Source organism: Cyanistes caeruleus, unplaced genomic scaffold, assembly GCF_971803275.1.
Source record: "Cyanistes caeruleus unplaced genomic scaffold, bCyaCae1.hap1.1 HAP1_SCAFFOLD_78, whole genome shotgun sequence".
Taxonomy (NCBI): Eukaryota; Metazoa; Chordata; class Aves; order Passeriformes; family Paridae; genus Cyanistes; species Cyanistes caeruleus.
The window spans coordinates 2286491-2301941 of record NW_028255889.1 but is presented as its reverse complement, the minus strand read 5'-3'; the positions used below and the strand labels follow the sequence as shown (position 1 = coordinate 2301941).

Below are 15451 nucleotides of genomic sequence, written 5' to 3'. Positions count from 1 at the left end.
TCAATATTGTTTTACAGATGCTGCCAGAGCAAATCTCCCTGTTTGGCCCAACGACCCCTTTGGAAAATGCTCTGATCCACGGGGCTCCATGTGAAGGCTGATGTGACACTGAGGGACTTGCACACCAATTCCAGCCAGGAGCTGGAAACTGGGATCCTCTCCCCTTCGGCTGAAGAAGTGCCAGGTCCCAGTCCCTGACGGGCACCCAGGCTCCTGTCTGGAATTGGTGTGGAAGTCCCTCAGTGTCACATCAGCCTTCACATGGAGCCCCGTAGATCAGAGCATTTTCCAAAGGGGTCGTTGGGCCAAACAGGGTAATTTGCTCTGGCAGCATCTGTAAAACAATATCCCATAACATCAGCTTGTTGTGGCAGAGAACACTTGGCTGCAGGGATATATTCCCATTGTTCCTGCCCAGGTCTCAGGATTCAAACACTGTTGTCTTTCCCCAGAGCTGTTCCTTCAGCTGCCTCTGGAGGGCCATTTGGCCTCTGGACCAATTATTAGGACTGGTGCATCCAAACTCTTGATCTCCATGAACAGAGGTGATTTGAGGTAGATGTCCTTCTTTCACAATTGTTTTTAAAACTGCAGTATTAATAACTGTAATACCCTGCCATGGGGTTGGAAAATAAAATCTTGTTCATTATTGTTTAACAGACTTACATCAATTTTTCCTTGATAATCTGCATCAATTCCTCCTCCCATGACATCAACACTTTGCAAGGCCAAGCTCAAGTGAGCAGTTACCAAACCAAAGCATCCTGGAGGAATCTGAATTCCTATTCTTGTATTGTTAACTTTCATTTGCTTTGGCTTTTTCCTAATTAATTCCAGTGCATGAAGGTCCAGCCCTGCAGCCTCTGGGGTGGCCCTGTCAGGGGCCATCACACCCAGAACCATTTCCCAGGCAGTCCAAGTCTCACTGTCCATGGTTGTGTTTGCAAATTGGGTGCAGCCCTGCACACCCAGGGGTTTCCATTTCCCCAGTGGGCCCATTGTTAAGGGCATGGAACACATCTGGGAGATGGGTTCTCCACCAGGACAGGTTCCCATTTCCTCATTTTATCAACTGCTCTCTTAACAACTCCTTCACCTGTTCAACCAATCCTGCAGCTTGTAGAGAGTCTGGTACATGAAAAACCCAGCAGTCTTAATCAGTGTGTTTTTCACAGGAACAGACAGAGCATTCTGCATCATAGTATCACCAAACCCTATAAAAACAGCCAATTTCACCCCTTCCTCCTTTATTCCATGTATACAATTCACAAAAGTTTACCACTGACATTTGGGTCTTTGCCAGTCCTTTTTTGTAGGGTGCTTAGTGTTACAGTGAGCAGCCAAAGCTCACAAATCAGTACTGTCAACATTATTTCAAATTATCAATTTTTAATTATGTATATAAATATATATTATTGTGTTATATTATTATTATCATTATCATTATCATTATCATTATCATTATCATTATCATTATCATCATTATCATCATTATTATAATCATTATCATCATTGTTCTTGTTGTTGTTTTTTCACTTGTACAAACAAATCTGAGCTCAAGACTATAACCTTCTTCTGTCACTCCACATGGGAGTGTTCCAAAAACAATTGTTCCTTCTGTTGGTGCTTTTTCCTATTTGCTGTTAACAAAACCCATCCTACTCTTCCCAAACCCCCAAATTCTTTTCCTTTTTCCACATACAATTTTTGGATTCATTTTAAGGCTGATTTACTAAAACATGGATATGATCTGGTATCAATATCCAACTGAGAAAGACAAAGACTCCTTAACTGTTTTAGGATTAAAAAGTGTATGTTTATTCACAGCACTGGGCTGATGTGTCAGGTCACCCCTTAATACACACGGCCCCAAGCACAGGTGAATACAGGCTTTTTATTTACAGAAGTATTGAATACAAATACATATTCATGACCCAGTTCCCACCAACTTTTCACTTCCTATGCTACTTAGGAAAAAAAGCAGTTAAGCATGATCCTTGAAATGGGTCAGTGGTCTTTTTCTGAGGAGGGGTCACAGAAGGGAGGAAGGGATATGGCTCTTCCTCGTTCTGCCCTTTCAACCTTTTCAATGCAAAGTGACAAATGGACCCTTGGCTGGGCTCCTTGTTTCATATCTTCAATGAGTTTCTGATTTGCAACTGTCTTATGTTCTTGAAGTTCTTTACCAGATACTTTATTTCTCACTATAAGCCCAACTGAACAAGCATAAAGTTGACAATTAGTTATTAGCCAATGCTTAACCTCTATTTTAGCAAGGCCTCTTGTGGATGCTAACTGAAACAGAGAGCACGGTGCCTATGGAAATTGCAGGCCACATAGCTTTCTCAGTCTTGCCTGAGAAAGTGGCCTGGGAAATCATGAGGAGGAATTAAAACAATCCTCAGAGACAGAAAACAGCCTTGCAGGTGCTGTTTGTCTGTTCCTTGTTTTCTTGCAAGAGAAGGTCGAGGGGTGGTGTACCCCACTGACCAATGATAGTGATGTGTTAGTTTACTAACCAATAAGAGTTTCTTTTCTGTACTTTTCACGTATCGGTCTATAAAAAAGACCTGAGGTAATAAACCAGAGAGAAATTCTCCTGATCGACTCCCAAGAGAGTCTGTGTCGTTCTTCTCGCCGTTCCTAATAGAGCGACATCCTCTTTATCTACCTTTAATTTTAGCAAGGCCCATCTATTGATTTTAATTAGAGTTAGCAAGGCTTCTTTTTAATTAAGGCCTCAGCTTCTCTAGAATCTTAAATTCTTCAAAGTTTGTGTCTCACCGTGCCCCTTCTGCTTTTTGTGTGTTTTGTTGTAAAAAGGCAGAATTGGCAGGATTCAGTTCTGAGGCCGATTCTGCAGCTGCTGCCGTGCGGGGCTGGTGCTGTCCCTATGCAGGCCCAGGTATTTCTCATGCAGCTTCCTCTGTGGGGGCTGTAGGAAAACTTGAGGGGAAAGTATTTTATTATCTTTCCTTGGTTAATTTTTTAGTCACCTCCCTACGCCTAAGATGGACTTGATGCGAAAAATTGGGACAGGGAGCAATTGGTTACTAAAACAAAAAATGTGATTGGCTTTAGGCAGTGGCATTGCTTGCCACTGAACTGGAACATGTTTAAAAGGAAAATGACTGGAACAAAAGGAAGGAAAATGGTACAACAACATTTGACATGGACAGTCCTCCCACAGGGATATCCGGCGTCACTGGTTTTGTTTGGGCAAGCTTTGCAGAAAATATTAAGAGAGTTTACTCCAGCCTCAGGAGTTAGGATGTTGCAGGATGTGGATGATTTGCTTTTGTCAGGGGGACAAAAAGTGGTTGAAGAGGCTACTGTAAAGCTGCTTAATTTTCTTGCTAAAAAGACTTAAGGTGTCTGAAAAGGAGGCCAGTTGGTAGGAAAAAAAATAATAATAAAAAGGTCATATATAGAGCTGTCCTGGGGTGACTTTATGATCCTGGTATCCCCAGTCGTCTGGTTTATGTTATATATTAAGTTGTGCACCTTTAAGCCTGGCTCTGAGAGCGAAGGGGGCGGAAGAAGAAGTGCGCAATTTGTGTTGAAAGAAAACATCACTCCCCCACATCCCGCTCCTGGACTGTGGTGTCTGCAGCACGGACACACTGCAGGACACAGCTTCTCTCTGGCTTTTAGTTAGTTTTAGCTAGCTGAGGCAGAGGAGTTCCCTGGACCTTTGTTTTTTCCCTTTTTACCTGCATCTGTGCAAGCCTGCTCTGGACCGAACACGCAGCCAAACCCCGGGAGCTCACGCCTGTGGCCCACCGGGGCCTGGGCCTCGGCACTTTCCAGCGCCGAAAGGACTGATAAGAACCTGAGCGAGCCGAGCTACAGCACATGAAAAGGACTTTTCTTCCTAGATTTGCCATCCCATTCAACAGCGAGAGGTTTTCTTATTTAATATTATTCAATTTCTGTTAAATAAACAGCTTCTCCCACTTCTCTCCAAGGAAATTCTTTTCCTTTCCCGGAACAGTTGGGGGGGGAGGGGTCATTTCCCTGGGGAAACCCCCACTTGGAGTTTTCCTCCTAAATTGGCCTTAAAGAAGGACAAAAGGCCAACAAAACTCCACAAAAATGCCACAAAATTCCTTAAATCTTCTCAAAACCCTACCAAATTCCAAAAAATCCCACAAAATCTCCTCCAATTTCCACACAATTGCAGAAAAATACCACAAGATTGAAGAAAAATCCCACAAAATACCCTAAATCTTTCCAAAACGCTATGAAATTCCAGAAACATCCCAAAAAATTCTTTACAAATTTCCACAAAATCTCAGAAAAATCCCTCAAAATTCTTCAAGTCCCTCAAAATGCCACAAAATGCCACAAAAACCCCACCAAATTCCAGAAACATCCCACAAAATCTCCTCCAATTTCCAGAAAATCTAAGAAAAATCTCTCAAAATCCTTCAAGTCTCCCTAAAATCCCACAAAATGCCAAAACATTCCACAACATGCCAAAAAAATTCCACAAAATTCAGGAAATGTCACACAAAATTCAAGGAAAATCCCACAAAATTCCAGAAATATCCCACTAAATTCCTGAAAAATCCAACATAATTCCCTAAATCTTCTCAAAACGCTACCAAATTCCAGAAACATCCCACAAAATTTTCTCCAATTTTCTACAAAATTCCAGAAAAAGCCTAGAAGATTCCACAAACATCCCACAAAAATCCACAAACATCCCACAAAATTCCAAAACATTTCCTCAAAATCCCACACAATTCCAGAAAAATCCTAACAAATTCAATAAAAATTCCACAAAATTCCATAAATCGTCAGGAAACCCTACCAAATTCCAGAAATATTTCACTAAATCTCCACAAATTTCTGAAAAAATCCTGAAAAATTTCACAAGATTACAGAAAAATCCCACAAGATTGAAGAAAAATCCACAAAATTCCAGAAACATCCCACAAGATCTTTACAAATTTCCACAAATTCTAAGAAAAATCCCTCAAAATTCTTCAAGTCTCCTCAAAATCCTACAAAATTCCAGAAACATCCCACAAAATTTAAGAAAAATCCCACAAATTCCTGAAAAATCCCACAAAATTCCCTACATCTTCTCAAAACCCCACTAAATAACAAAACATCCCACAAAATCTGCACAAATTCCCAGAAAATCTAGAAAAAAATCCCACATCATTCAAGGAAAATCCCACAAAATTTCAGAAAAATCCCACCAAATTCCAGAAACATCCCACAAAATCTCCTCCACTTCCAACAAAACTCCTGGAAAATTCAAAAAAAATCCAGAAAAATCCCACAATATCTCCGCCAAGTTTGACGATATTCCAGAAAAATCTCACAAAATCCTTGGAAAACCTCACAAAATTCAAGAAAAATCCCATAAAATTACAGAAACATCCCAAAAAATCTCAATATCCCACTAATATTCAAAAAAATCCCACAAAATTCCCTAAATCTCCTCAAAATATTTCCAAATTCCAGAAAAATCCCACGTAATTCCAGAGAAATCCCACAAAATCTCATCAATATCCTGGTAAATTGCAGAAAAATCACAAAAAATTCCCTAAATCTCCTCAAAACCCTACCAAATTCCAGAAACATCCCACAAAATTCCAGAAAAATCCCACAAAATTGCCTGAATATCCCATAAAATTCGAGAACAATCCTTCAAAATTCCAGAAAAGTCCCACAAAATTTCCGAAAAATCCCACAAAAATAATTTTAAAAAATCCTACAAAATTTTAGGCAATTCTAGAACATTCACAAAAATCCCACAAAATTCAAGAAACATCCCACAAAATTATTTTCATTTGTTCAAAGTCTCACATACTTCCACAAAAATCCCACAAAATTGAAAAAAAATCCCACAAAATCCCCTAAATCTTCTCAAAATGCTACCAAATTCCAGAAATATTCCACAATATCTCCACAAATTTCCACAAAATCTAAGGAAAATCCCTTAGAATTCTTCAAGTCTCCTCAAAATCCCACAAAATTTCATGAGAATCCCACAAAATTCCAGAAAAATCCCACAAGTCCCTAAATCTTCTCCAAACCCCACAATATTCAAGAAAAATCCCACACAATTCAAGAAAAATCCCACAAAATTCCAGAAAAATCCCAGAAAATTCCAGTAAAATCTGATGAAATTGTTAGCGTTCAGGAACACACATAATCACAAATGATTGTATGCAGGGACTTTATTAAGAGCTCTGGGTGTCAGGGGTTCACATACCCAAATCTGACCCATCTTGGTTTTGAGTTGAACATGTTTTATACTCTGTTATTATATAACTTATATATTAATTATTAAACTTACGTTGTTCTATTGTATGCATTGTTTTTACCCAAGCATGGATTTCTCCTGATCCCCCCCAGCCCCCCAACATTCTCATGTTCTTTAAACAATAATTATAGCTAATCACATCTAACAATTGTATCATGATCATCTACTGATTACACAGGTGCAGTTTTGACCTGATTTTTAGCAAGTACAAGGCCTAACATTTCCCAGGGCCAACTTTTCCCAGGCTTGGCAAACCTAACTTTCTAAGTCCTTGCATTTTCTAAGATTTTGAGACCTTTTACTATCATTACATATTTGTATTATATATTTGATATTACATATCAAAATGAAAGCATTTTCACTTCACTATAAGTGCAAATGTTTTCACTTGATACAGTTCTTTGCTTCTGAGTTTATACTTGATGTTCTTTGAATCCTTGATTGATGTAAACCTCATCCAGGTGAGCTGTCCTGGATGCTGTCAGGAACTGGAGAACCAGAAGATGGTGGATCTCACATCAGTGCCTTTATTATTTTCTGGTTCCAGGACATTTTCTTCTGTATTTCTACCTTGAAGATGCTGCAAACTAACCAAATTGCTAAGAATACAATTAGTAAGATTATGGCACTCTCAATGATAGATTTACTCCACGACCTCACATTCCACCCTAACCCTTTGAAGATTCTGCCTAACCAATTGTAGTCAAATCCTTTTGTTCTTCCTGTGCTCCATGCTCTATTTGTTGCAACTGATTGATGTCATATTCTACATCTGCAGTTACATTTGGGATGTGGATGCAGCAATGATCAATCCATCCCTTTAAAAAACCCACACACTCCATGCTCTTTCAGGAGTAGTAAATTGTAATTGTACGTTTAGTTCTTTAAATCTTTCTCAGGTCACTCTTGCTAATTTATCTACCTGACCTGTAAGTTTGTACAACATTTCTTTATTCTGATAGCTTGCTATAGGACCGAGCAAAGACTCTAGGGCCCACCCAAATTTCACTCTACTAAAGGGTTCTTGCCAAGTGTCATCTTGATTCTATTCCTATCTTAATCCTTCCTAGCTCTGCCTGTGTCTAGCCACTGAGTTGATTTTGCCATTGTTAGCACCCATACCAAGATTAATTTTTGTTTTAGCAATTTTACCAATGTTTCTGCACCCCAATGGCATTTGTTATGTTTAATTTGTAGAACTTCTCTCATTATCAAGGGGGTTAACACTATTTGTCTTTGTGCAGTTACATACCACTCTTCTGAATTATTTTGTGCATTTAGCTAATGTCCCAATTTCTCATCTTCTACTGAATATTTTGGTTTTGGAGGCAAATTACATTGAGATACATTAACATTTAAAGGTATCAATGCCATTGTTGTTTGCACTTCTCAAGCAATCTGTCGAGCTGTCCAGTCTGCTTTTCGATTTTCCTCACAAATTTTGGAGTTTCTTGATTGGTGTGCTTTACACTGTATAATTGCTACTTGTTCAGGTTTTTGTATTGCTTTTATCAATTGCAGGACTGTATCTTGATGTTTAACATGTGTACCTTGAGAAGACACTACTCCAAAAGCATACTTTGAGTCAGTCCATATCTTTACCCTTTTCCCTTTACTCAATTCTAGTGATCTGCTTAAGGCAACCAGTTCTGCCCTCTGGGCAGATGAATTTGGTGATTTGTATTTGGTATTTGCTTTTGCCTCCGCTATTGTACTGACTATTGTTACCGCATATTCAGCGTATCTGGTCCCGTTCTCCACCAAGCTGCTTCCATCTGTGAATAGCTCTCACTCTGCTTGCTCTAGTGGGATGTCTTTCAGGTCTTCTCTTGCCAAATAGGTGTACTCTATTACTTCTACACAGTTGTGCTCTAATGGGCCTTCTTCAGTTGTGGTAGCCAGGAACAAAGCTGGATTCAAGAGGTTAGTTGTCTTTTGTGTGACATCATCCTGCTCAGTCAGGATTACCTGGAATTTCATCATCCTGCTTGGAGATAGCCAATGGCCCCCCTTTTGTTCTAAAACAGTGGTCACCATGTGTGGCACGTAGACATCTATGTCTCTACCCATTGTGAGTTTCCTGGCTTCTTGTATCAGCATCACAGTGGCTGCGACTGCCCACAGGCACGAAGGCCATCCGGCACTCTCATTGTCAAGTTGTTTGGAGAAGTAGCCTACCGGCCTTTTCCAGCCTCCCAAAGGTTGGGTCAGCACTCCCAGTGCTAGTGTAGTCTTTCATGCACAAACAGGTGAATATCTTTGGGTAAATCAGGCAATCCTAATGCCGGAGCCGTTGTCAATGCCTCCTTCAGTTTGAGGAAGGTCTCCTTCTGTGGTTTGCCCCAGGTAAACGGCTGCGTCTTCTGGGCTTCATACAGGGGTTTTGCAATTAGTCCATAATCCATGATCCACAGGTGGCACCACCCTGTCATCCCAAGGAAAACTCGCAGCTCATGCAGGTTCTGGGGTTCTGGAATAGCACAAATAGCTTGAATATGATCAGTACCCAGCTTATGTTGCCCTTGTGAGATTTCACATCCCATGTAAATCACAGTTTGCCAGGCAATTTGTGCCTTCTCTTTAGACACCTGATATCCTTCCATTCCCAGCTGATTTAAAATTTCAATTGTTACCTTTATGCAGGTTGTTTTCTCTTCTGTAATTGTCAGTATATCATCAACATACTGTAACAGCAGGTATTGTTCTCTCAGTACTTGCTCATTCTCAGTCCAAATCTCCAGCTCCTTAAATAGCTGGCTTCCAAATAGGGTTGGACTGTTCTTGTATCCTTGTGGGAGGTGTGTCCAGGTGAGCTGAGTTTTCCTTCCATTTTCTGGATTTTCCCACTCAAAGGCAAGTAGTTTCCTACTTTCTTTGTCAAGGGTATGCAGAAAAATTGAGATACATTAAGTGTGTTATCTCATATATTTGTCTCATATATTTATCTCATATATTTTTATCATATATATTTGTCAAGGGGTATGCAGAAAAAGGCATCTTTTAAATCAATTACAGTAAACCATTTATATTTCTCTTTTATGGATGTTAACAATGTGCAAGGATTAGCTACCACTGGGTAAATATCTTTAGTTATTGCATTTATTGCTCTCAAATCCTGTACTAGTCTGTATTGGTCAACACAGAAATTTGGGCTCTAGCATTAACTACAGAAGTAATAGGCGCACGTTTGGGACCCACCATTGCTAAAATCAGTATGTCTCCAGTTTTGTTATTTCTAGTGAGCATTTTAAATACAACCAACCTCCACCTCTCTGCTCACCCATGAGAGGCAGAGTTACCAGTTTCCCTGATTTGGGGTTTGAGGCTGTTTGGGCTCCACTCCCAGAAGCTGAGAAGGAGACTGCTTTGGCTCACAGCCCAGAGCCTGTAGAGGTGTGCTGGGTTATACAATGGGGCATTCGATACAATGAACTTGGGACAGTGTTAATTAGAAACTACTTTACTCAACTTTTAAGTGATAAGTCATCCATTATGTTTCTGGGGACCCTCTTCTTTATCCTTAGTGACCACCAGTACTGGTGGTTAGAGATTTGTTTTCTCTTTTCTGGGTTTTCATTAAGAGAACCAATGTATCTAACACCCTTTGCTTTCTCTGATTTTTCTTCTGGGATTTTTACAGGTCCATAATTTCTACTGTAATTAATTAACTCTTTTGCAACTTTGCTCCATGTCCAAATTTTATGGTTCCTAGCAGGAGAACGCAGTTGTGAACCTGTCGGCTGAGAGGGGGTGGTGAAGGGAGTAAACCCAGGATCAGCGGAACCAGGTCAATCAGTCGGGTTCCCAAGAAATCTATCTAGTCTCTCCACAGGGGTTATAGCTGCTATGGTTTTGGGGGTTTTTTATGAGAAAAATTGCTGTAGGATTAAGTGATTCTGGAAGGCCTTGAATTAAAGAGATCATAATTTCAGTTTTCACAGGTAACAACACTGGTGATTTAGAACCAGCAATTAATTTTCTTTTGTGTATCATTTTCAAGCAGGCAACTTTGTGAATGTTTTCCAGTAGTTGGTTGGGGGTACCAACTATAGCTATAGGGTCCCCCCTTTCCAAGGGGTTTAGCCCCTCTGCCTGATAAGCTGCATGCTGATTTAGGGACCATGGGTTATATCTGTCTCCTGTTGTTACGAAGACTCCATGTCCCCAGTACCCACTGGCTTCCTGTTCTCTCAATCGAATTTAATCACCTCCAGTAAGAGACACTCAGAATACATATTCTGTCTCTGACTCATGAGGCAGACTCCCGTACTCCCTTTTTTTTTTTTTTTTTTTTCTTTTTCTTTATTTTCAGTCGTTATATGCGGATCCTTTTCATTATTGATATAATTATATTATATTGTCTTTTAATTAGAGGTTTCAAACTAAGACACCAGTGTTCCCCACAATTTTATCCAAGTTAGCTCCTTTTGAGGGTAAATTTGATTAATGAGAGGGGTTTCCCTCTCTTGTTTCCTTTAGCAAGTCAGCATTTTTTGAATTTTTATCATGGAGGGCTACTCACAACAGATTGATCTTACTCCTTTCTTCATCCAATTGTTTTTGCAAAATTTTAACTAGGTTTTGGAGGGAGTCTATTATAGTTCTTTCCTAACTTCTTCACTTAAAGCAAGTTTCTATAGCTGCTGTAAGACAAGCTCCCAAAAATGAGCAGAGTAGAGTTTTATTTTTGCCCAGTTTAAATTCTGTTTCATGTTGTAAAAAAAACATAGTCTATCAATCACATTTTCCAAATTAAACCAATTATTAAGCATGAACCTTTCCCTCCTGGAGGTTTGGCACTGTGTTTTGCTAACAAAGCATAACATGCATAAAATGCAGCTTTAACTTCTGCAGCCATTTTCAGTCATTTTTACAGAGGGAAAAACCACTACAGGGAGGTATCAACTTAAATTACACACACACACACACAAATTTTTGCTTCCCTGTATGGGTAAAAAGGAAAAATCTGCTTGGGAGGCACTCCTTCAGTTTAAAATTCTGATTGTCTCTTTGCTACACCAAGCAGTCAAAATTCATACACACAACAACAAAAACAATCCAGCCCTTTTGCACTAAGAGATCTTTTGCGAAATTCTGCAGACAGAGCCCTCAAGTGAGTGCGGGGTGCTTTTCACCTCGGCGTGTGCAATTTGCGGGAAATTCAAGTTGCCCCTCTTGCTTTCCAGACACCGCTCACTCTTTTGGGAGTGTCGGGCTGGGTGCAACTGGAGCAAAATGTCCTTCCCCTAATACAGACTGCACAACAAACCTGCAGCCCCTTCTGTCTGTCAGAAATCCTGTCCGTGACTCCAGTTTAAATGCCAAGATTCGCTAACGCGAGTGGGACTCGTGAGAGGTTTGTTTGATCTCAGAGTGCAAGACGGACACAAGGGATTTCAGTTTAAATCACAACAACAATAATGTACCTTTATTTTAGTGCCAACAAGGGTTATGCGAGAGAGGAGAGGAAGAGAGGGTGAGATAAAGAAAACAAAGTAAAGCGAGAGAAGAGGGGGTTATAGCTACCAACAGAAGAGACGGGGTTGCTGGGGTCTTTTTCTGTGGGAAGATTTGGCCGAAATTATCTTAGTCTTATGTAATTCTTCCCCAAAGTTACCTTGTTTCCAACGTGCTAATAAGCACCCAAAGGAGAAGTATCTGGTATGGGAGCATTGCTGCCCAAAATCCCTTTAAGTTTCTCCATATTATAACTACAATATACCACAAATGCTGGATCTGCAACACTATTGCAGTTGTCTGACAGACGGCGCCTAGGCAACTAACTCAAAGATTTCTGGGAGTAATACTTTTCTCTCTCTGAGAGAAAGTGCCTTGCCTCCAAGGGAGAGCCAGGATCTCTGAATCAGCTGGTTTTCTGACCCCCACAGTAAAGCACCTTACCTTTCTCTCCTGGGGAAATTGTGAGCAGCAGAGACGGTCGCAGCTGATGGGGTCCCCAAGAATTCCTTGGTGCCAGCTGGAGCGTGATCGGGTCGTGAGTTTGCTCAGCAGCACTCACAAGGTCCCATCTGGGGTCGCCAAAATGTTAGTGTTCAGGAACACACATAATCACAGAATGATTAAATTAAGGTGCTTTATTAAGAGCTCTGGGTGTCAGGGGTACACATACCCAAATCTGACCTGACTTGGTTTTGAGTTGAACATACTTTTATACTCTATCATTATATAACTTTCATATTATTAAACTTACATTGTTCTATTGTATGCATTGTTTTTACCCAAGCATGGATTGCTCCTGATCCCCCTCAACCCCCTAACATTGTTCCTCATGTTCTTTAAACAATAATTATATCTAATCACATCTAACAATTGTATCATTCATCATATACCAATTACACAGGTGCAGTTTGACATGATCTTTAGCAAGTACAAGGCCTAACACTTCCCAGGACCTACTCTTCCCGGGCTCACCAAACCTAACTTTCTTTCTAAGTCCCCAAATTTTCTAAGATTTTAAAACCTTATACTGTCAGAGTGACACTTGTCTTTACAAACAAGCTGTGAGTCTGCCGATAAAATGAAACTATCACTGAGAGATAACAGAAACAATGGGATGGATTCAACTGAAAGATGAAAGAGACACTGGGGAAACACCATAAAATTCCAAGAGGGCTGAGAACTAAGAAGGAGATTATGCACTGGGGGGAGGGGGGATGGTATCTCAGGTATCATGTGTACCAGGAAGTCTGTACCTCTCAAATCCCTCAGCCTATGGGGAAAGGGAGAAGGGACGTACGGCCTGGAATTGGGATAAAAGGGAGGCTGCGCCCTCCAAAAATTAGAGAGATCCCAGGGGAATGCCCCATGGCCTCTCCCTTTATTTGAAAAAATTGAAAGCACTCCTCTATCTCCTTTTTGCATATAAACCTCTGGTGTTTGTGGATTAATTTTTTCTGACACTAACAATTAATATGAAGTTCAAAACTACAAACCTAGGCAGTGCAGAATATGAAAAAAATGAAAGCTAAAACTAAGGGCATCATAGCTGGAGGGGGGGTGGAATTGAATAATTTTGGGGTGGGACTGAGTAGCATTCAGAGGCACTGAGAGGTCTTGAGGTGACAGATTGAAGCCCCTCATCTCTTTGAGTGCCAAGAAATGGAGACAACTCCAAATACCCCACAACCCCTAAATACTCTCAAGTAGCTCCCTGATTCCCAGTTGCTCTTGAAGCACTAGTAAAATGTGAGGTTTTAGGTGCCATTGATTAATTAGATGCCATTAATTTGTTGATTTTTACCCCAATTTAGTCTGTTCCAAAGGGATGAAGATGAATCTAAAGATAATTAGAACAAAACCAAAATGACCACCAGCCCAGTGTCTTCCCAACACAGATCACAGGGAACATGGGCCATCAGGGCTCTGCCCAACGTGGGTCCACTGATGGGGGATGGAGTTGGAGCAGCGCACGAAGCTCTTCCTGCACTTGGAGCACTTGCAGGGCTTCCCTTAGTGGTGCCTCCGTTTATGTCTGGTCAATTGAGAGCTGTCTGAGAAGTTCTTCCCACACTGGGGACACTCATAGGGCCTCTCCCCGGTGTGGATGCGTTTGTGGGTACTGAGGCTAGAGCTCTGGCTGAACCCCTTCCCACATTCGTCACACTTATAAGGCCTCTCCCCAGTGTGGATGCGCCGGTGGGTGATGAGGTGGGAGTTTTGCTTGAAGCGCTCCCCACAGTCAGGGCAGCGGAAGGGCCTCTCATCCGTGTGAATCTGCTGGTGCCTGAGGAACTGGAAGCTGGTCTGAAACCTCTTCCCACATTCTGGACACTCGTAGGGCCTCTCCCCAGTGTGGATCATCTGATGGATGGTCAGTTGGGAGCTCCGGCTGAAGCTCTTCCCACATTCCTCACATTCATAGGGACATTCCCCGGAGTGGGTCCTCTGGTGGCGGATCAGGTGGGACCTCCGTCTGAAGCTCTTCCCACATTCCCCACACTTGAAGGGCCTCTCCCCAGTGTGGATGCGCCGGTGAATGGTGAGGGTGGAGCTGTGCTTGAAGCCCTCCCCACAGTCAGGGCAGCGGAAGGGCCTCTCCTCTGTGTGAATCCTCTGGTGCACGAGGAGACTGGAGCTGATCCGAAAACTCTTTCCACACTCGGGACACTCGTAGGGCCTCTCCCCAGTGTGGCTGCGCTGGTGGATGATGAGTTTGGAGTTAAAGCTGAAGCCCTTCCCACATTTCCCACACTTGTAGGGCCATTCCCCAGTGTGGATCATCTGGTGGCAGATCAGGCTGTTGCTCTGGCTGAAGCTCTTCCCACACTCCAAGCACTTGTAGCGCTTCTGCCCTTTGTGAAGCTGCTCATGGACTACCAGCTCAGAGCCCCGGCTGGATCTCCGGCCGCCTTCCCTGCACAGGGTGGGTCTTTCCTCCTCAGAGCACCCTGGGATGGGTTTGGAGCTTCTCCTCCTGCGGGATCTCCGGGGCTTTTCCTCCCCATTGGATTCCTGCACTGTGGAACTGCTCAAATCAGCCTCTTCCACAAGGTTCTGCTGCAGGGATTTGTCCTCCCTGGTCTCCATCCTCAGCTCCTTGTCTGAGGGAGGAAGGACAAGGAGAGGATGGGATTTGCCTCTGTGACAGAGGGAAGGGGAAGGAGATCCCCCCAGTGCATCCCCGGCAGGACAGCCTCGGCAACAGGGTAGTCCTGCAGCCGGGGGCCAGGCTGGGCTGGGAGATGGAGCAGGAGAGAGAGGGAAAGGGGCACTGACTTCCTCCTCACCTGCCTGGGTGTCCCGAGGCATCTTCCTCTTTCTTGCAGCCTTCCTCTCCATCCAGCCAAGGTTTGGCAATGGGAAATCCTGTTTTGGGGAAATACAAGGGATGAGGACATTGAGTTTGCAGGTCCCTCTGCCCGTGTTCATCTCTAGAAGTCATCGGACATCTGGGGTCCATAAAACCTCCAGAAAACACCAAGATTCAGCCTGAAAATGCCTCCCAGGAGTTCCCCATCTCTGGTCTCTCCTGTTTGGGGTTCAAGGGTTCCCCCCTGTCCCAGCTGCTGGGAGTCACGCTTGTACTGGGGATCACCTGTCGGCTTGGTCCCTGCCCTCCCCGGGCTGCTGAGAGTGCCAGGAATCCGAAAAGTTCCCCCTGTTTCCATCTCCCCACTTAAGGACGGTGGGACCCCCCAATATCCCCCC

The 15451-nt window shown here is 42.4% G+C and overlaps 1 protein-coding gene across 1 annotated transcript in view; it reads right to left on the bottom strand.

Moving 5' to 3' along the window:
* The window catches only part of LOC147646855 (uncharacterized), a 153500-nt gene extending 138393 nt beyond the window's left edge, over positions 1-15107 (bottom strand). Inside the window, exons 1-2 of the mRNA XM_086872857.1 lie at positions 15031-15107; positions 13767-14844 (exon numbers count right to left, since the gene is read on the bottom strand). Coding sequence (XP_086728983.1) covers positions 13767-14844; positions 15031-15082 — 1130 coding nt within the window. The 5' untranslated portion in view covers positions 15083-15107. The remainder of the gene's footprint in view (positions 1-13766; positions 14845-15030) is intronic.
* Positions 15108-15451: the final 344 nt, after the last annotated feature.